This window comes from Talpa europaea (genome assembly GCF_964194135.1).
Source record: "Talpa europaea genome assembly, chromosome: 6".
Classification (NCBI taxonomy): domain Eukaryota; kingdom Metazoa; phylum Chordata; class Mammalia; order Eulipotyphla; family Talpidae; genus Talpa; species Talpa europaea.
In genome coordinates, this window is record NC_140072.1 from 72952673 (window position 1) to 72973614 (window position 20942).

Consider the following 20942-nt stretch of genomic DNA (forward strand, 5'->3'; position numbering starts at 1 on the left):
ATCCCACACTGCTTGGTTTTCTCTTCTTCTTACAGTCCAAAGGCCTTCTTCTTAGAGTTTATTGTCAGTAGAATTGTGTCCCATCTCATCCCAAAATTGTTTGAGCAGACTGTACGGGAGTGAAATAGTAACCCTGAGTTTGTTCACCTGACTTTCCTTCCGCAACTGGGCCTGAAGCGCCTCACCCCAACCCACTCTCCTGTCTGTCCAGTGCCCACATTTCTCCAGGATGGGCAAAAGCCTGGCACTCCCATTCTTTCTTACCACCATTGGTGTCTTAAGCTGAGTCCCAACCAGATAAGTTTTAATTAATTCAAAAGACACATTTCAGGACCCTGCTCTGGCACTAGAGACCCCACTCTCCATGCCTGCAGGGGTTGAATTTGGGCAGAACCCCACATTGAGAGCTGCCTTGGTAGCAGAGGGCTCTCTCACTCTAGCATTTAATCTCTGACTCCTGGAGATGTCCTGTGTCCGAGAGGAGGTAAGCCAGGGGCTGCTGAGGGACTGGTTTGGGGCGGGGAAGGCTGAACTGTCTCACCCCTTCGCAACTTTGGGCAGGTAATGAGGCCACCCATCCCAAAGGAGACATCTGTGCTGCAGTAGGGGGACCCTGTCCTCCAGGCCACTACTGTCCAGTGGCTACAGGGCTACCCCGACGCTGCCCTGTGGGCACCTTCTCAGATGGGTAAGTGCCAGTGTCCCTAGGCCATGGAGGTGAGGCAGAGCTGTCTTTCCCCTGTGTCTTCTTCCCATGGTGACCCTATCACCAATACCCCTTTCTACAGGATTTCCATTCAGGCCCAAGCAGGCAGGAGAGGGAGAGGGAGGGGGCTGCACAAAGTCACCCCGCAGCTAGGAGCTGAGAAACACTATGCCCACAAAACACAGCCATCAAGAACCCTGTGCACCTTCCTGTCTCATAAGCATAGAGCCCATCTCCCCACGTTTTGGGGCCTCCCAGGCCCCAAAAGAGGTTGTTCCAGCCAGTGGGTGAAGGGCTGTTACATGCTCACATCTCCCAAGAACCCACCCCTGGCCCAGATACCCAGCTTTGTCTCTGTCCCCCAGGATGTTTCTCTCCAATGCCTCTGAGTGTCTGTCCTGCTCTCCTGGCCATTTCTGTGGGTCATCTGGCCTTACTGCCCCCTCTGGACCCTGCTCCCCTGGTTACTTCTGTCTGACAGGAGTTTCCTCTCCAACTCCAACAGGTAAGGGCCTCTCAGGACACCCGTGGGCCTTGCTTGGCCAAATGTCTGGGGTGGAAGGGCATTCTGATGGCGGGAGGTGACTGAGTGTGGGACGGTTTGAAGATGGGATCTCTGGTTTGGGTCCATGTGAGCAAGGGGATCTGGGATGACCCTTGGCCAGTGTTCCAAGCTCTGACAGCTACCCCTGGGCCCACTGGCACCCATCATCACACTTCCAGCCTAGCTTCTCCCTGTTGCCGCAATGCAGCCATCTGGCCTTTGTCGCACCCACAACTCCAGCCCATCACAGACTTCCACTCACAACCGCTGAGTCAGTGCCCTGCAGGCCTGAAGACAGCCCGTGTAGATTTGCAGGGAGGTGGGCATGGGGGACAAGGAGGGAGAGGGCTCCTGGATACTGGCTAACCAGAGAGGGACTAGTGTGAACCTCTCCCAAGAGAGCCGGGATGCACTGCGAGGCGGGGGCTCACAGGACAGACCCACGTACTCCACAAGATAAAGGTGAGTCAGGGGGCATCTGGGATGGGCAGTCCCCTGGAGTGGCCACTGACCCTGTCCTCTAAGGGTGCTGTGCTGGGTTGCAGCCGTGGTGAGGGCAAAGGAACCTGGTCAGGTCCTTAAAACCCCTCTTTTAGGATATTTCCATTTGTTCAGACGACATTTGAGGTGAAAAGATACAGCTCTTAGGTGAGAGATCAAGTTCTGGGGAGTCAGGAAGTGAGAAGTCAAGAACCATGTCCCCAGTACAGGGGTGGGGAGACACAGGGGAGAAGAGGCCATTCAGCCCGAACAACCCATCAAAGACAGAAGCAGCTGTCCTGGCTTATTGTAACCTCACACAAAAGCAATGCTCTCTAAATCTGTTTCATTTTTGGTAAAAAGTAAACAATTACAGAACACTAAGGGGGTTGTCAGAAAAGGGGCTTTGGGTCTGGATGGAGCACGGGGACCTGCTGGGCATGCATGCTGCCACCTTCTCAGGATATCGGCTGCAGTAAAATAAGGGTCACTCCTCCTGCCCAATTACCAAAGTGGAGTTTCCTGAGGTACAATAATATCGCACATGTGTAAGGTATATGCTTTTTGATCTGGAAGGTGCTATACAGCATCATTTCTTTCTAAAGCTTTTGAACCTCTGACCAAAACCCAAGTCCACATTTGGTCCCCATGGCGTTACCTGAGTCACCCCAGGCTCCTTTTGCTCTGGGCCTGACCCCTCACTCAGTTCTTTCCTCTCCTCAGGCCCCTCAGAGCAGGGGGGTACCTGTCCCGTAGGCCACTTTTGCCCCCAGGGGACCAGCCTACCCCAGCTGTGCCCTGCTGGTACTTATAGCAACCTGACTGGCCAGGCCTCCTGCTTCCCCTGCCCTGCTGGGTACTACTGCCCTGAGAGCAGCACCAGCTACAGCAGACACCCCTGCCCTGCCGGCTTCTACTGCCCCAGAGGTGAGTGCCTGGGCAGCAGGGTGGTACAGGTGCCCTGGGCTCAGTGGGCACCAAGCCACCAGGGACCAGCATGCAGGTGTGCTCCGCCTGCAGGACTTTCCCACCGGCTGCCCAAAAGCCCCCTGGACCCACCCAAACCAGCCAGCCTTGAGCACCTACTTCCATTCACCCTTTGCTTTCTCTTGAAAATTCATGAGAGTTTTGCTTTCTAACAGATCCATGCTGCTTTCAATAAAAAGATTTAAAATTACCTGTAGCTTGCAAATTTTGGGCCTGATGACTTTCAGTAAAACTGACCAAAGGACAAATGAGTCCTGCATATTTTGTGGCTTTAGTAGACCCAAGGTCCAAGGCAACAAAGCCTGGCAGGCAGTGAGTAAGTGATTGGCAAGATGTTCGCCCCTGTGGCTGAGACCAGGCATCATTGAGAACAGGAGGACATGGGAATATGATCTGTGCACTGCCCACTCCCCTGTTGGGCCCAGCGGGTCTCCAGCAAGCTGGGCTCCCTTTGAATTTTGCTTCTCAGGCACCAAGTATGCTACCCAGTTCCCCTGCCCCCGGGGCTACTACAACCCAGACCCGCTGACACAGAGCCTGGACAGCTGCCTCCCCTGTCCCCCCGGCCACTACTGCGGGCAGGAGAATCTCACGCAGCCCTCTGGGCCCTGTGACGCAGGTGTGTTTCCCAAATCACCCTAAGACGCTGCTGCTGGGTTTCCCAGTTCTGCACTGGGACCTGGGATGTGTCCTCAAAAGCTCCTGGAGCAACTACTGGGGTGTTGGGGGCTTCTGGTCTTTGTAAGCTCAGCTTCAAAACCCAGGGCTCACCACCACTCCCCTGCTGGTTTCTGCCCCAGGCTGGTTCTGCGTGTTGGCAGCATGGACCGCACGCCCCTTCGACTTGGACAACTATACCAGCACCAACTGTCTGTGCCCAGCTACTGTCACGGGGGGCAAGTGCCCTGCAGGCTCCTTCTGCCCTGAGGGCAGCCCAGAGCCCTTGCCCTGCTTGTCTGGTTCCTTCTGTGCCACCTCTGGTAAGGACCCAGGAGAACTTCCAGCCACCATGCATGGCCCAGGCTCAGCAGTGGTGAGGGGTAGGGGCGGGCCCTGAAGCTGGCCTAGCTGAGTGACTGCAGGTGTGCAACCACTGTTTTCCTCTGTCCAGTGGGAGTCAACACCTGTGCTGGCCTCAGGGGCAGTGTGCTGGGTACTTATCGGCAAAGCCGGGCTCCAGAAATAATTGTCATTGCCATAGAGTTGATGAAAACCTGGGGGTACCCAGAGAATAGTGTGGGGAGAGGGCATGTTTCTGTGGAGGGAAGGGCTCACCCCTCTTACTACTCTCCCCCAACACCCACCCCGTGCCATTTGAGGGACCACACTTCCCCAGGATCTGCTGTGGCTGGATACTATCAGTCACAGCCCCAGGAGTGAGAGCTCTGGAAGGGCAGCTTCCTGGGCACTGGGCTCCATGATCAGCCAGTGGAGAGAAGTGTGGCTGAGATCTCAGCTCTTGCCTGGCTGATGTGGCCTCAACATTCAGTGAGCTGACAGTGCTCCCCTCCCCACCACACTGCAGGCCTGGGTAGAGTCAGACACTCAGTACAGGCTCAGTCCAAAGGCCCCGAGGCCTCTGCGGCCCAGTGCTAAACACCAATTCTCACCTGCTCCACAGAACCACCCTCTCCTCCTGGCTCCTCTGCCCCAGCCCAGCCCCTCTCTCGCCTTCAGGCCTCTCCACACCCAGTGGACCCTGCCAGGCTGGATACTTCTGTGCAGAAGGAGCAGTGTCTCCAGCTCCAAAGGATGGGCTGACAGGGGCCCCCTGTCCCCCAGGAACCTTCTGCCGTGAGTGTCACTTCAGGCCCCACTCTCAGCCCTCCTTGCCCTCCATCCAGAGGCTACTGATGGACCCTATGCCTTTGTCTGTGTCTAGATCCGGGACAATTGAGAGGAAGCAAAGAGGGGGCATGAGAAGGAGGAGTGGAGGCATGGGGCATGGGGGGGAAAGGAAATCTGCACCCTGATGCAAAAGGCATGGCCGCAACACCACAGTTGCTATAGTTTGGGCTCTTGGTGTGGACAGCGGAGTCAAAGTCTGAGCTCCTGTGCTGCACAGGGAGCCTCCTTAGCTTTCAGAGTCCCAGAAGCTGGTGATGAAGCTGGGATCTCTCGGTGTGATTAGGCAATAGGGGGTGGGGCCTCAGGCCATTTGGGCAGAGGTGGGTCCTGCAGGTGGTGCCACATCTCTGAGGCCATGTGCACACCCACCCCCTATGAAGAGCTCCTCCCAGACCCTCACCCAGGCCACACTGTTCCCCTCACCCTCAGCTGCAGCATCACAGAGGCCCATACCCTGTCCCGCCGGCACCTTCTCCAGCCTCCCGGAGCAGACCATGTCATCTGCGTGCCAGGCTTGCCCCCGAGGCTTCTACTGCAAAGAGGCAGGCCTCTGGGCCCCCAGCGGGCAGTGCCCAGCAGGTGAGCTGAATACCTAGAGGTACAGGCAGAGGGGACCTGGCCAGGAGTAAGAGCTCTGGAAGGGCAGCTCCCTGGGCACTGGGCTCCATCATCAGCCCCCAGGAGCCTTCAATATAAGAGATCCTGTGAGGACTAACTCTCAGGGAGAGGCTAGTCCTAAAAGCCTCTCTCTTGGCCAGGTTACTACTGTGACTCCAGCATGGGGCCTGTCCAGGATTTCAGCCTGTACCCTTGCCCTCAAGGATATTACTGCCCCCTGGGCACAGCCATGGCTACACACCACAGTTGCCCAATGGGCACTTATAGCCCTCGAAAGGGACTGAGGAGTATCACAGAATGCCAGTTGTGCCCTCCTGGGAAATTCTGTGCCCTGCCAGGGCTCACAGCACCAACAGGTATGATCATACCCGCATCCTAAAGGTCAGAAACAGCCTCAGGCTGTGATGGGCCCCAAAACCCATCAATGATGAGAAGCTGCAAGGAGAAACTGCATGGATCTGGATCACCAGCCAACATGGGGCCCAGGAAGCTTTAGCCTGGAAGGCGATCAGTATTTCCGTGGACTTCCAAAGATCCCTTTCATCAGAAGCCCAACCTCACATGCCCCCCAAAAAGTCCGGAGGCCTGGGTTTGGACCTCAGTGTTAGTTTTAGAAAGCCCTCCAGGGAACTATGATAGCACCCAGAACTGGATGCCCCTCAGCACAGTGCACCTGCCTCAGAGTATAACCATCCCCACTGCTTCCTCTTAGCACAGAAGTCCACCACGCCCACTGATAAGCTCCAGGGTTCTCTCCAGGGATTTTTACAGTTTCTGTCCCTCTTCAGTTACCTGATTTGTGTGGGGAAGAGAGGTGTCACTTTGTTGGGGTGTTTGGGTGATTACTGCTCAATGAAAATCCAAGCTTGACAATTGACAGTCATTGAGAAGGGCAGACCTCCCACTGGCTCTAATCCATACCCACTTTAACCCGGGAGCTTGGTACTGATTGATCCTAGTGGAAGAGCCATTCAGGATACTGCTGCCCCTGGTTTTGGATCAGGTCTGTGGCTATGGTGGGGGATAGATAAGTGTGGGATAAAGCACCTTATGCCTCGTGCCCTGTTCTCTAGCAAGGGCCCAATGGGCACCACTGACATTACGGTCCTCTTGTAGGGAACTGTGCTGCAGGACACTGGTGCAAAGGAGGTGCCACCAGCAGGGACCCCACTGATGGGGCACAGGGCCTCCTCTGCCCTGCTGGACACTACTGTTTTGAAGGTACCTAACCATCTCTAGAGACACTCCAACATGACACATAGAGTGTGAAAGGTCAACTCCCTCCAGCTCTTCTCTGGTTGAAGTGGGTCTCTAGTTGGCAGCCCTTCTCCTGGCATGGCCAGTCACTCTAAATGAAGCTGCTGCTGAGCCCTGCAGGGATGAGCTCAGACTCCTCTTCCCAGGATGCCCTCCCCACTCTGCCCAGAAGGCTTTGCTATACCTGCCCTGAGGACCTCAGAACACCTTGCTTCAGTCACTGACCTTGATCATCAGCCCCTCAAATCTCAGTTCTCCACACAGAGGGTGCTCTTGAGGCTAGGCTATCCCTCTCCCATCAAGGTCCTCACCTAGAAAATGGTGTCTTTCCTTAAGTGAATAAAGTTCACTCCAAGCTGCACTATCCTGCTCTCTGGAAACTGGAAGAGGTGAAGTGGGAATCATTTCCACCCTGCAGGGAGAGACCCAGGGCACTGACCGGGACTAGCATGGGCTCATGTTCCAGACTCAGGGACAGGCAAAATGGCTTTCTCCTCTGCTTCTGACTCTACAGGAGCTCCCATTCCATCCCGATGCCCACCTGGTACCTGGTCTGAAGAAGGCAGCAGAACCCCAGAAGGATGTCAAGATTGCTCTGGAAGGCAACTCTGCTCTGGTCACCCACTTATCTGGCCAGCACCCTGCTACCCAGGGTAGGCAAGTTTGTCTTCCCTAAGGGACAGGAAATGGTGTCCTCAGAGTGAAGAGTTGGCTCCATTCCAGAGTTTGTACCTAGCCAGAAGTTTAGGGAAGGAAGCCCCTTCTGGTAAGGGAGGTCCCACTATGGGTCACCTGCAGACATGCAGGGTAAGCCTCACTGGCAGCAGCCTGCTGGAGCAAGACTAGAAGGACATTAGAGTCCAAACTTGTGGCAGCATACCCCACCTCTGCCACCTCCCATCCCACCCCTAAATAGACCAAGCTGGAGGTCAGGAAATAGGAGATTCAGGGGCAAGCAGACTAGGAAGTGTCCCAAGCCCATGTTTAAGAGCCGTGTGCCCCTCAGAAACTCTCCTTGGTTGAGCCCCTTCTGCTTGGCTTATATTTTTCCAGCATTTCCTACATAGAGGGAACTGTCTCTGCCATCCCCATGGAGGCACTCTCTGGGAGATCCTGCCCCCTTGACTACTTCTGTCCTCTGGGAATGACTGACTCCACTTCATGCCCACCTGGCTTCTACATCTCAGGAACACATACAACAAAATGTCACATCTGTCCCAGTGGCCACTACTGTGTTCCAGGGCTGAGGCCAGTGCTGTGTCCAAGAGGTTAGTGTCCTACCAGCCGCATCTGACTAAGTAAAGGGTCCAAAGCAAAAGGGAGGGGTGGGGACAGAGACCCTCAGGGCAATAAACAGGCCTGTTGTTTTCCCCTGATCCCCGACTTCGCTCAAAGATCTGGGCCATATACTCTGATAATGAGGTAGGGACCCTGTTTACATTTCGTGATGGGAGGCCTCCATTCACAGCCCTTCCTTCAGCCCTGCCCCTCAGGATCCAATCTTCACCTGGCCCCCTTTTCCAGGTTTCTACTGCCCTGAAGGGACTGGGTTCAACTGGCAACCCTGTCCCCCTGGCACTTACGGCCCAGTTCCTGGACTGAGCAGCCTTTCAGGATGTCGAACCTGTGACGGGGGCAGATTTTGTCCCAGGACCAATGCCACGGAGGTGGGCGGAGAGTGCTGGGAGGGATTTTTCTGCTCCAGAGGGTCCACCCGGCCCAACCCAGAGGCTGGCACTGAAGGTACTGGATCTTTCCTGTTGGATACTGTATCCCTGCCCCATTTCCTGGCTCCCCCCGCAGTGGGAAGCAGGTCTCAGATTCATGGTCCTCTGCCCACTGACTGGTCAGCCCTGAAATACAGCTGAGTCTGTTCTCCCTAAGAGATCTAGGGCACCTGTTCTGGGCTACCCCCATTCCTGGGCTCTCATTCATGATAGGCAGCACAAAGGGGCCTGACACTAAAGTTCTCTGATATCTGCCTTTTCTTACCATCCATCCTGGGTAGGATCCCTAAAAGCAAGGCGAAGGGCAAACACCAGGGCAGGCCAGAGGAAGCTTATCTTAGAGATTACAGTGAAGAATTCCTCAGTCAGGCCATGTGTGCAAAGCCCCAGTACACATAGCTACTGGGGAGGGTGGATGGCAAGGCCTTCAAACCAGAACATCAGGCATGTATCGGCAATGTGTGCATATTCCTGTGAGTATGAGTACCGCACATGAGTGGTACTCATGTGTAATCAAGTGATCCTTTTAGTTGTTTGAATATTTGGGAAACAAGTCCCCTTTGAAATCCAGGACCCAAGAACAAAGCCTCATGGTCCAGTCCAACCCCCATCTCTAGCAGAAGAAACTGAGGCTTGGGAAAGGGTCTGTTCTGCCTAAATGCAGTAAGGAGCCAATGGGATGCTCAGGTCCACTGACACCTGTCCAGCTTTTTGCTACTCTGCCCTCAGCCTTGGGCTTTCAGAGAGGCCTAGACACTTGTGGGGACAATGTCTAATACAGCACTCCCACACTACCCTCTCAGTTTTCAACCCACCAACTTTAATAATGCTCTGTTCAGCAGCAGCCCCAAAGCAGCTGGCTTACATCTTAAGTCACCAAGAGGCCCTGCAGATATGCCTCTTGGAGCAGAAGGGAGAGAAGACACAGCCAGGAAGCTTCAGACATTAGGAAAGAGGTTTAAATCATGAGCTTGCATGGGCACATCTGCCAAGATTGCTGCAACAGGAGCCAAAGTGGGTGGTCATCTCACTGAGACCCTGCCTCAAATACCATCTATACCTAGAACCCCAGGAATTCAAACTCTCCAAGAGAGCCTCAACTCCCTCAGCACCCCAAGTCAGGAAAAGCCTCATGGGTTGCACGGAATAATCTGGTTCAGGGGGCATCCCTCAGAGGTACCTCCAAAACGATAGCCCCGATCCCCCATTGGGAACTGTTCAGAGTGCCCCGTGCTCACCCTGGTCTTCACAGCAGCCAGCTGACTTGTCTCTTGGTTCCAGATGGGGCTGGCCCGTGTCCTCAGGGATACTACTGCCCCAGGGGTTCGGCCATGCCCCAACCCTGCCCACCCGGCACCTTCAACGCACAGATCAAGCTCAGTTCAGAGGTAGGGAGACCAGCCTCAGGGGAGAACAAGGGTGGGGAAAGCCCCTTGGGGTTTAGCTAAAGCCACTACCAGTGAAGGATAGAAGAGCTGGGCCATCTGACCAGAATCCTCCCTTCCTCCAGGCCTCACTCAAAAGTTTCTTTCCCAGAGGGACAGTCCCCAGCCTTCTTAGCACATATTAATCTAACACACTGTTTTTCTTACTTATTTTCTATATTCCTTATTAAAATATAAACACCACAAAGCCAGGAATTTTTATATATATATATTTTTTAACATCATTTTTCATTTTTGCACAATGTATGCATTTTCTTTTTTTTAAAAGATTTATTTATTTATGCATACAAGAGCTGGGGTACAGGCCAGAGATGCGGGGGTGAGAGGATCCACCAGAGACAGTGCCAGGAACAGAACAGGCAGACTGACTGAAATACACTGCTGAGAGGAGCAGTGGGCAGAGAGAGGAGAGATCTCCTGTGCCATGTGTGTTTCTCCCTGGCCAGCTGAGGATCGAACTTGTGCTGCAGAGGCTGCGAATTGCTTCATAGTGTGGTGTTTAACCCTTTGCGCCACCAGGGAGGCCCAATGTATGCATTTTCATCTTGGTTATAGTCCCCATACAATTCCCACCCCCCTTGTTTTGATCCTCTTCCCTTCTCCCCCTCCCCTCCTGTAGTGTGTCTCTGGTCTATAGTTACTTATTGATTTTGATTTTTACTTATTATAATTAGTCTTTTTCCTGGTCCCTTATTTTGGTTTTCTAAATTCCTGCTATGAGTGAGAACATATGGTAGTTTTCTTTTTCTTTCTGGCTTATTTCGCTGAGCATGATCCCTTCCAGCTCCATCCATGTTGCTGCAAATTACATGAGTTTATCTTTTTTGATTGCTGAGTAATATTCCATTGTGTATATGTACCACATCTTCTTGATCTAGTCATCTATTTTTGGGCATTTGGAGTGTTTCCATAGCTAAGCTACTGTAAATAGGGATGTATGAACATAGGGGAGAAGGTGCCCTTTTGAATTAGTGTTTCTGTGTCCTTTGGGTAAATACCTAGGAGTGGAATTGCTGGATCATGTGGAAGCTCCATCTTTAGCAGGTTGAGGAATCTCCACACAGCTTTCCATAGTGGTTGGACCAGTTTGCACTCCCACCAGCAGTGCAGGAGAGTTCCTTTTCCCCCACATCCTTGCCAACTTTTGTTGTTGCTAGTTTTTTTAATATATGCCATTCTCACTGGTGTGAGATGGTATCTCATGGTAGTTTTGATATGCATTTCCTTGATTACAAGTGATGCTGAACATTGTTTCATATGCCTATTGGCTATTTGCATTTCCTCTTTGGAGAAGTTTCTTTTTAAAGCTAGGAAGTTTTGTCTTTTTGCTCACCACTCTATAGTCAGATAGTGCCTGGCACATAGCAGGCTCCCAGCAAGCATTTACTGGGTGCACACATTGGGAGTATATGCTGAGTTTGTAGGAAGTGGCAAACCTGGAGGAAGTGGCAAACCCCTCTTGTGGTTGGTACATGTGGAGGGGGCAGGGAGGGTGCTGGCTTGCAGGGGGCAGAAGTGTTTGGGGTGAGGGTGCAGTGCCATGTGCTCACTGAGAAGACTGTTGTTTGAGGCATATCCCCCAAGGCTTGGTTTGTGAACTGCACAGGAATCCTGGCTCTGAAGGACTAGGGAGCACTGATCAGGAGATGGAGTGGGTCAGGAGATGGAGCACAAAGTTCTCCTGGAGTAGTTTGGTTAAATCCCAGTTACAAGTGAGCAAGCCCTGCCTGGAAGGAGTATGCATGCTCCCTGGGGGAACATGCAGAGTGGAGAGAGGGAGACGGGATGTTGCAGACAAGGGAGGTGAGCAAGGATGAGGTGCCCTACAAACTGAGGCCCCTTTCAGTCCTCCTAGTGTGTCCCTTGACCGTCAGTCCTGGTGGGACTGGGGTCAGCACTTTATCAGGGATGTCTTCCGCAGGCTGCCTGCTCCCCGTGCCCACCCGGCTACTACTGCGGATCTGCTGGCCTCACCAGGCCCTCTGGGCCCTGCAACATAGGCTTCTTCTGCTTGGGTGGGGCCTTGCTCCCCAACATCTCCCTGGAAGACCAGACAGGGGGCCCATGCCCGACAGGTACACCAAAGGCTGCCTGGGGAGGAGCCTGGGGTGGTGGGAAAGAAGCAAACCCAATGTTGCCTCCAAGACAGAGGTCAAAAAAGAGGCTTGCTGGGCCTTTCAGGAGCCATGTTTTGGGGGATGCTTGCTTCTCTGAGCACCAAGGAATGGGGGGTTCTATGGTCCTCACCTGGGGGTCGGCTTTCCTTGCAGGACACTTTTGCCCCTCTGGCACTGTCATCCCCAGGCCCTGTCCAGCCGGCACCTACAATGACCTGGCTGCCCGGGGCCATTGTGAGCCTTGTCCTGAGGGGTGAGTGCAAAGACGCCATCCTCGGGCCCCATGTCCAGCCAGGCGCAGGACCTCTTTCCTGCTGACAGATGGCTAAGCCAGATGCTCACTCGGCCCCCTTGTAACCAGAGATTTCTGCAACTTAAGAAGTCACAGAACTTCCACAACTTCTACAATGTCTTTCGTTATGTCTATTGATCTCTCTGTTGGGTTGCGGAGTCATTTTTAATGTCAAAACTGGGCCTCTTTTGCTACAATTTAAGTCATTGAAACTTACCCTTTAAAAAAAATAGTATTGTCTTGAACTGCAACAGAGGTTTGTCTCCAGGTGAGCAATGAATGATGAAGGGTGAGTCCTGCGTGCATTTCCCACTGCAGGGACCACAGAGTTCTCTGAACCCCTCCTTCCCTCTTGTCCTCTCTGTAGTTTCTTCTGCCCAGCAAACACCTCCTCTTTGGTGGGGAATGAATGTCCAGCTGGTCACTACTGCCCGGCAGCCACCAACTCTGCTTCTCAGTTCCCCTGCCCCAGGGGCACCTACAGGCCCCAGAGAGGGGGCATCCAGAGCTCAGACTGCACCCCCTGTGAGCCAGGTGAGAGGACAAGGTCATACCCCACTTCAGTCACAATAGGGCACATCATTCCTTGCCAGTGAGGCTGGACTTGGGCCTATTTCAGATGGGGAACACTATTTGGTCACAGCCCACAGTGCACAATAGGTCAGCTGGCTTCCAGGGAGCACCCCAATCTGCTGATGCCCCCAAGCTCCAGGGAACTGTCTTGTCCTCTTCTCTACAGGCTCCTACTGTCTTCTGCCTGGGTTGACTGCCGTGTCTGGACCATGCAGTGCAGGATTCCACTGCATGCAGGGAACGTCTGTCCCAAACCCCACTGATGGTATCACAGGAGACCTCTGTCCTCCGGGACACTTCTGTTCCCAGGGTAGTTCCAGGCCCATCCCGTGCCCCTCCGGTGAGTCCCTGATGGGTAAGCACCAGCAATGCATGGGTGGGGACCCACCCTGGGGGACACGACTGAGGAAGAGCACAGAAGAGACCTCAGATTGCACTCAGCAGCAGCATCCCATATCCACAGTATGGGACTTGGGGGTGGAGGGGTGAATGGTGTGATTTAGAGATAAGGCCCAGGCTTTCCACGGGAGGTTTGCACAAGGATGAGAAGTGATGATGCCTGGCAGTTGAGGTGGATGTGAAGTGTGCCTCAGCTTTGATGAGCCCAGGCTCTGACCCAGCAGGTAACAAGGTAGGTCTGGAGGCGGGATCCTTGCAGTCACTTGCCTTTGAGTCTGAGGGATCAGAGTAGGACCATAGTTCTGCAGCATGAGAAGAACCCCATGGTTTCCCTCTGGGACCTGCAGGCTCTTTCCAGCCCATCCCTGGGGCGATGTCACTAGAAGACTGCCAGCCGTGCCCAGCCGGCTGGTTCTGCTCTCAGACTGGTCTGAGCTCCCCGGAGGCCCCATGTGAAGGAGGCTGGTTCTGCCCCAGGGCATCTGTCTCTGGGCATGACCCAGGTAAGGACTAACCCTCCTCACCATTTGGGGAAGGGAGGAGAACTCTGGGGCCTCTAGCAGGCTGGTTTGGAAGGGAGCGTCCCAGCCTATGGACTGTAGAGCAGTGAGTCAGCCTTTGTGACCAGAGCTCGCACTAGTTAGCAAGGCTCCTGCTACCCTGAGTTCAAAAAGGAAGATGGGGGATACCTGGGATGCGTGGGAAGGAAGGAAACAAGAAGCATTAAAAAAATCAAATGGGGGCCTCCCCAGTGGCGCAGCGGTTGAGCGCTGGGTTGCGAAGCTGCCCGCAGCCTCTGCAGCGCCGGTTCAATTCCCGGCCACCGGGCGACGGTCCCACATGGTGCACAGACCTCTCCTGCCGCTCGCTGCTCCCCTCAGCAGTGTACTTCGTCATTCTGCCTGTTCTGTTCCCCTCTCTGGCTCTGGTGAATTCTCTCACCCTCCCACGCTTCTGACTGTACCCAGTGCTCGTATAAATAGATAAATAAATCTTAAAAAAAAAAATCAGGGCCTCTCTGGTGGCGCAGCGGTTGAGTGCTGGGTTGCGAAGCTGCCCGCAGCCTCTGCCCGCAGCCTCTGCTCCCCAGCCACCGGAGGAGGGTCCCACATGGCGCGCAGACCTCTCCTGCCGCCCGCTGCTCCCCTCAGCAGTGTACTTCGGTCCTTCTGCCTGTTCTGCTCCCCGCTCTGGCTCTGGTGAATTCTCTCACCCTCCCACGCTTCTGACTGTACCCAGTGCTTGTATAAATAAATAAATCTTTAAAAAAAAATCAAATGGGGACTTATTAATTTGGGGAGGAGAGAATAAAGGTACTCCTGGGCTACATCAGACCCTCTAGTGAGGGGGCAGACCCTGAGGAAAAGACTGAAATTGTGCTCCCCTTAATTGAACCAGTAAAAATCTATCTTCTGGGTTCATTTCTCAACCACATACAGGTTGGTTACAATTGGTTTGGGCACATTGTAAAGAGTGAGAACACAACATCAGGGTTTAGAGTGGACTTCTTATCAGAGTGAATAGAAAGCTGGCCTTGCTACTTTGTCACTTGCTCAGTTGCATTCTGACATTTTGTGCTTGCAAGGAACACAGAGTGAAGTCATAGCTGGTTCCAGGGAATCATGCACAATCTAATTAGGGAATATATGCAATGGAATGTCAGTTGTTGGGAGGAAGAATTGGATCTGGTGAGAACACAATCTTTGACCCCCACAGATGATACCCAGAGTACCGATTCAACAGATGTGGAGGGTATAAGGGAAATCCTTCTGGGGAGCGGTCATCCAGCACCACCTACAGAGCCAATTATGAATGCAAAGGTGTAGGCAGTCAGGAAGGATAGGTTGGGGGTCCTTTGACTTCAACCCGCAGTTGCTGAGACAGCTTGTGTGGTAGGCACCATCAATGGATAGAGAGGGGAGGGACTTCCATCTGGGACCTGCCGGCAGGAATATAGGGACTGTGGCCCCGGGAAACATAACAGGAAGGAAAATTCAACTGCAGAAAAAAAAAACTCAAAACACCATGTTTGAAAAATTGCCAGTTTGCCATTACTAGGACAAAAGTCCCAGTCAATCAAGAAACTGCATGACCACCGCTGCTGTTCTTCTAGACACAAAGCATGTATTCACCCAGCAACAACCCTTTTCATGTGGGAGCTATTTGCTTCTTACCTGTTCTTGCATAAATCTCCTCAGGCTTGCTTGCTCCTGGCAAGAGCCAGCCTTTTTCTTTAAATAATCCCTTTTGGCTTACTTGCTATTGTGTGCATGCCGTGTTTCATTATCTCATATAATGGCCATGGTTCCCAGCTCATCATCTCACATTTCAGAGGGAATAGGTCCTCACTGTCACCCATTTACAACCTGAAAGTGCCAGAGTGGGAAAGGTCTGGACCTGGGCCTCCCTTGTGGAGCAGGCGGTTGAACGTCACACTGTGAAGCTGTCGTCCACAGCCTCTGCAGCATGGGTTCGATCCCAGCCGGCCGGCGAGAATCTCATATGGTGAAGCAGTCCTCTCCTGTCTCTCCCTCTGCTCCCCTCAGCAGTGTATTTCTTCAGTCTGCCTGTTCTGTTCCCTGCTCTGTCTCTGGTGAATCCTCTCACCCTCCCGTGCATCTGGCCTGTATCCTGGTTCTTGTATAAAAATAAAATAAAATAAAATTAAATTAAATTAAATTAAATTAAATTAAAATAAAATAAAAAAGGGTCTAGACCTGAGGTGGCAGGGGCTTTCTCTAATATTGCAGCCTCAGGAGGATTCCCTGCCTATCCCCACCTGGAAGCTCTGAGCTCAGTATAGACATAGTCCCAACCCTAAAGCAACAACTGATTTAGGACATCAGCTTCCCCAAAATACATTAACTATTTCAATAAATGAAATGACATATAATAGCATAGAAACAGTTCCATTCTCTTTTTTTATTATTCCCCTTCATTTCTTTTTTATTATTCCTCTTTATTTCTTTTTTATAATTTCTTTTTTAAATTTACATCTTTTACATTATTGTTTATTCCCTGTAAAATTCCCACCACCAGTTCACCCATGAACCATTACCATAGTCCCTTGTGCCTCTCTCTCCCCTGTTTTGATGCCTTTTCCTTTCCCTCCCTCGCGGAATATCTCTTATGGTTGTATGCTTGTTTTGTTTCATTATTATTATTATTATTATTATTATTATTATTATTTCCTGATCCCTTATTTGGTTCCTTTTTATTCCCCCTATAAGTGAAACCATTGATATTTTTCTTTTTCCTTCTTGCTTATTTCATTGAGCATGAATCCTTCTAGCTCCATCCATGTTGCTGCAAATGGCATGAGTTTATCTTTTTGATTGCTGAATAGCATTCCATTGTGTATATATACCACATCTTCTTGATCCAGTCATCTATTTTGGGGCATTTGGGTTGTTTCCATATCTTACCTTTTATAAATAGTGCTTCAATAAACATAGAGGTGCAGGTATCATTTTGAATTAACATTTTTGTGTCTTTTGGGTAGATTCCTAGGAGTATAATTCTGAGTCATATGGTAGCTCCTGTTTTAGTGGTTTGAGGCAACTCCACACAGCTTACCGTACTGGTTGGATCAGTCTACATTCCCACCAGTAGTGTAGGAGAGTTCCTTTTTCTCCACATCCTCACCAACATTTGTTGTTGCCTGTTTTTTTTTTTTTTTAATGTGTGCTGATCTGACTTTTGTGAGGTGGTATTTCATTGTTGTTTTTATTTTCATTTCCCTAATTATAAGTGATGTTGAACATTTTTTCATATACCTGTTGGCCATTTGCATTTCCTCTTTGGAGAAATTTCTTTTTAACTCTTCTGTCCATTTTTTTATTTGATTGTTTACTTTGATTTTATTCATACATGTGAGCTCTTTGTAGATTTTTGTGATCACTCCCTTATCAGTTGCATTGTGTGCAAAATTTTTCTCCCTATCAGTATGGTGTCGTTTTGTTTTAGTTAGTGTCTTTTTTCCTATCCAGAAGCTTTTTAGCTTGATGTAATCCCATATGTTACTGAGATGTATGCTGTGTAGTGTTTTGCCTATATTTTCTTCTATATATTTCATGGTTTCAGGTCTTTTTTTTTTTTTAAAGATTTTATTTATTTATTTATACAAGCACTGGGTACAGTCAGAAGCACGGGAGGGTGAGAGAATTCACCAGAGCCAGAGCAGGGAGCAGAACAGGCAGACTGACGAAGAAATACACTGCTGAGGGAGCAGTGGGCATGGCAGGAGAGGTCTGTCGCACCATGTGGGACATTCCTCGGTGGCCGGGGATCGAACTGGCGCTGCAGAGGCTGCGGGCAGCTTCGCAGCCCAGCACTCAACCGCTGTGCCACCTGGGGAGGCCCTGGTTTCAGGTCTTAAACATTCAGGTCTTTTTTTCCATTTTGAGTTGGTTTTTGTGCATGGTGTGAGGTAGTAATTTAGCTTCGTTCTTTTGCCAGTAGCAATCCAGTTTTCCCAGCACCATTTATGGAATAAACTGTCCTTGTACCATTGCATATTCTTTGCTCCTTTGTCAAAGATTAGTTGTCCATAAATATGTGAGTTTATTTCTGGCTTTTCTATTTGATTCCATTCGTCTCTGTGTCTGTTTTTGTTCCAGTACCAACTGTTTTAATCATTATGGCTTTGTAGTATAGTTTGAAATCAGGTAGAGTGATGCCTTCATACTCCTTCTTTTTTAGTCAGGAGAGCTTTAGCTATTCAAGGTTTTTGTGGTTCTATATGAATTTCATCAATATTTGTTCTATTTCTTTGAAAAATGTCATTGAAATTTTTATCAGAATAGCATTGAATCTGTAAATTGCTTTTGGTAGGATGGCCATTTTGATAGTTAATTCCTCCAATCCATGAGCAAGGGATGCCTTTCCATTTCTTTGTGTCTTCATCTATTTCCTTTAACAGAGTCTTATAGTTTTCTTTGTATAGGTCCTTTACCTCTTTTGTTAGGTTTATTCCTGAGTATTTGATTTTTTTGTCTTCAATTATAAAAAGGATGGTTTTCTTAATTTCTTTTTCAGATTTTTTGCCTATAGGAGGGTTACTGATTTTTGTGTGTTGATTTGGTATCCTGCTATTTTACTAAACTGGCCTATAATTTTGATTTGTTTTTCTGTAGAGTTTTTAGGATTCTCTGCCTATATTATATCATCTGTAAATAGTGATAGTTTTACTTCTTCTTTCCTATTTGGATTCCTTGTGTGTCTTTCTCTTGTCTTATTGCTCTGGCTAGGACTTCCAATATTATATTGAAAAGCAGTGCTGAGAGTAGACATCCTTGCATTGTTCTAGATCTTAAAGGAATGGCTTTTATCTTTTCACCATTGAGGATATTATTGGCTGTGGGTTTAGCCAAATATATGGCTTTTATTATGTTAAGGTATGTTTCTCATATCCCAAAGATTTTTTGAGGGCCTTCATCATAAATGGATGTTGAAATTTGTTGAATGCTTTCTCAGCATCTGTTGATAAGATCATATGGTTTTTATTTTTCTTTTTGTTTATGTATTGGATTACATTAATTGATTTTTGGATGTTGAACCATACTTGTGTCCCTGAAATAAATCCCACTTGGTCACAGTATATTATCTTTTTGATGCATTGTTGAATTCTATTGGCTAAGATTTTGTTGAGGATTTTTACATCAATTTTCATTAGAGAGATTGGCTTCATAAAATGTATTTGGTAGTATTACTTCCCTCTCAATTTTTTGAAAGAGTTTGTGTAAGATAGGCACTAATTAATTTCTGAACATTTCAGCTGTGAAACCATCTGGTCCTGGGCTTTTGTTTTTGGGAAGGGTTTTGATTACTGTTTCAATTTCACTCCTTATAATTTGTCTGTTTAGGTTTTCTTTCTCTTCTTTATCTAGCTTTGGATGATTGTACAGTTCTAGGAATTTGTCCATCTCTTCTACATCATTGAACTTGTTTGCATATAACTATTTATAATAATCTCTGATTATTCTTTTGATTTCTGCTGTCTGTTTTAATTTCTCCTCTTTGATTTATGATCCTCTTTATTTGTGTTTTCTCCCGTTTTTTCTTTGTGAGCCTGGTTAGAGGTTTGTCTATTTTGTTTATTTTTTCAAAGAACCAACTTTTGGTTTTGGTGATCTTTTGGATTTTTTAAAAATTTCTATTTCATTTATTTCTGCTTTGATTTTTATCATTTCCTTTCTTATACTGGCTTTTGGGTTTTCTTGTTCTTTTTCTAGTTCTTTGAGATGGGAGATTAGGTTTTCCTTTCAATTCTTTCTTGTTTCTTGATATTAGCCTGTATTTCTATGTACTTTTCCCTTATTACAGCTTTTGCTGTGTCCCATGCATTCTGGAAAGTTATGTTCTCGTTGTCATTTGTCTCTAAGTATTTTTTTTTATTTCTTCCTTGATCTCTTCATTAATCTGTGGTCTTTCAGTAGTATGGGTTTCAATCTCCATGAAATAGGAGAGTTCCTTGCTTTCTTTTCATGGTTTATTTCTAGTTTTATGCCTTTCTGATCGGAGAATATAGTTGGTATGATTTTGATCTTAATGTATCTGTTGATGTTTATCTTGTCACTCAGTATGTGATCAGTCCTGGAGAATGACCCATGGGCACTTGAGAAAAATGTGTACTTAGATTTTTTGGGGGTTCAGTGTCCTACAGATGTCTGTTAAGCCTGTGAGATCTAGGTCCTTATTTAAAGCTCTAGTGTCCTTGTTTATTTTTTGTCTCTCTGATCTGTCCACTGGTGAGAGTGGGCTGCTGAAGTCTCCTATTACATCTGTATTTTCTCTGATATCTGTTTTCAAGGCTGATAATAATTGTCTGATGTATTTTGGTGCTCCTTCATTTGCGGAGTATATGTTGATGAGTGCTATGTCTTCCTGGTGTATTGTCCCTTTAATAATAATGTAGTGACCATCTATGTCTCTTTTTACCTTTTTTTTTTTATTTTGAAGTCTCTTTTATCTGATGCAAATATAGTTGTCCCTGCCTTCTTTTTTTGGCCCATTTGCTTGTAGGATTGTTTTCCAGCCTTTCATTTTCAACCTATGGTTATCTTTTGTAATTAAATGTATATCTTGTAGACAGCAGAGGTTGGGTTTTGTTTTTTAATATAGCCTATGACTCTGTGTCCTTTTATTGATGAGTTTAGTTGTTTTACATTTAGGGTTAATATTGTTACACTGGAATCCATTTTTGTCATTTTGTTTGCCTTTTTGTGATTCTATTCCTTACCTTGTTCTATTGTTTTTATTCATTCCTCTGCTGATTTTGGCTTTGGGGCTTCTTGTAGTATTTTTTGTAATGGGTTTAATACTAATGAATTTCTGGAGATTCTAATTGTTTGAGAAGGTCCTTATTTTTCCTTCATAGAGGAAGGAGAGCTTTGTGGGGTAAAGTATTCTTGATTGATATTTGTTGAGTTGGAGTTTGTTGAATATGTCACTCCCCTCTCTTCTTGCCTATAGTGTTTCTTCAGAGAAGTCTGATGTCAACCCACTCCGTCTTCCTTTATAGGTTATCTCTTTCTTCTCCCTCTTCATTTTCTTTATTTTTTCCATGTCTTGGTGTCCTGGAAACTTTACTATTATGTGTCTTGATGTAGTTTTCCTTTCATTGTGGTAATTTGGTGTTCTTCTGACTTCCTGTATATCCTTTTTCATTTCCTTCTTCATGTCTGGGAAGTTCTCTTTGATTATCTCCTTGTATAGTTTCTCAATTCCTTGGTCTCTTTCCTCACCTCCTAGGATTTGTATGACTCTCATATTTCCTTTCCTCATGGTGTCAAATAGTTCTCCAAATGTTTCTTCATAATTTTTCCTTTGTACTTCTCTTTCCTTTTCTTTTTTGGATACAGATACAGATATCTGTATCCTCCAGAGTACTGCTTCGTTCTTCCATTTCTTCTATTCTATTTTTGTGGCTTTTCCCAGAATTCTTGAGC

The 20942-nt window shown here is 48.6% G+C and overlaps 1 protein-coding gene across 1 annotated transcript in view; it reads left to right on the forward strand.

Annotated features, from left to right (window-relative positions):
- Positions 1-1657: 1657 nt before the first annotated feature.
- The window catches only part of ATP12A (ATPase H+/K+ transporting non-gastric alpha2 subunit), a gene marked incomplete at both ends in the record, with an annotated part of 196842 nt that continues 177557 nt past the window's right edge, over positions 1658-20942 (forward strand). Inside the window, 6 exons of the mRNA XM_084234861.1 lie at positions 1658-1712; positions 2454-2657; positions 3187-3336; positions 3518-3697; positions 4395-4511; positions 4995-5144. Of these exons, the coding sequence (XP_084090987.1) occupies positions 1658-1712; positions 2454-2657; positions 3187-3336; positions 3518-3697; positions 4395-4511; positions 4995-5144 (856 nt within the window). The remainder of the gene's footprint in view (positions 1713-2453; positions 2658-3186; positions 3337-3517; positions 3698-4394; positions 4512-4994; positions 5145-20942) is intronic.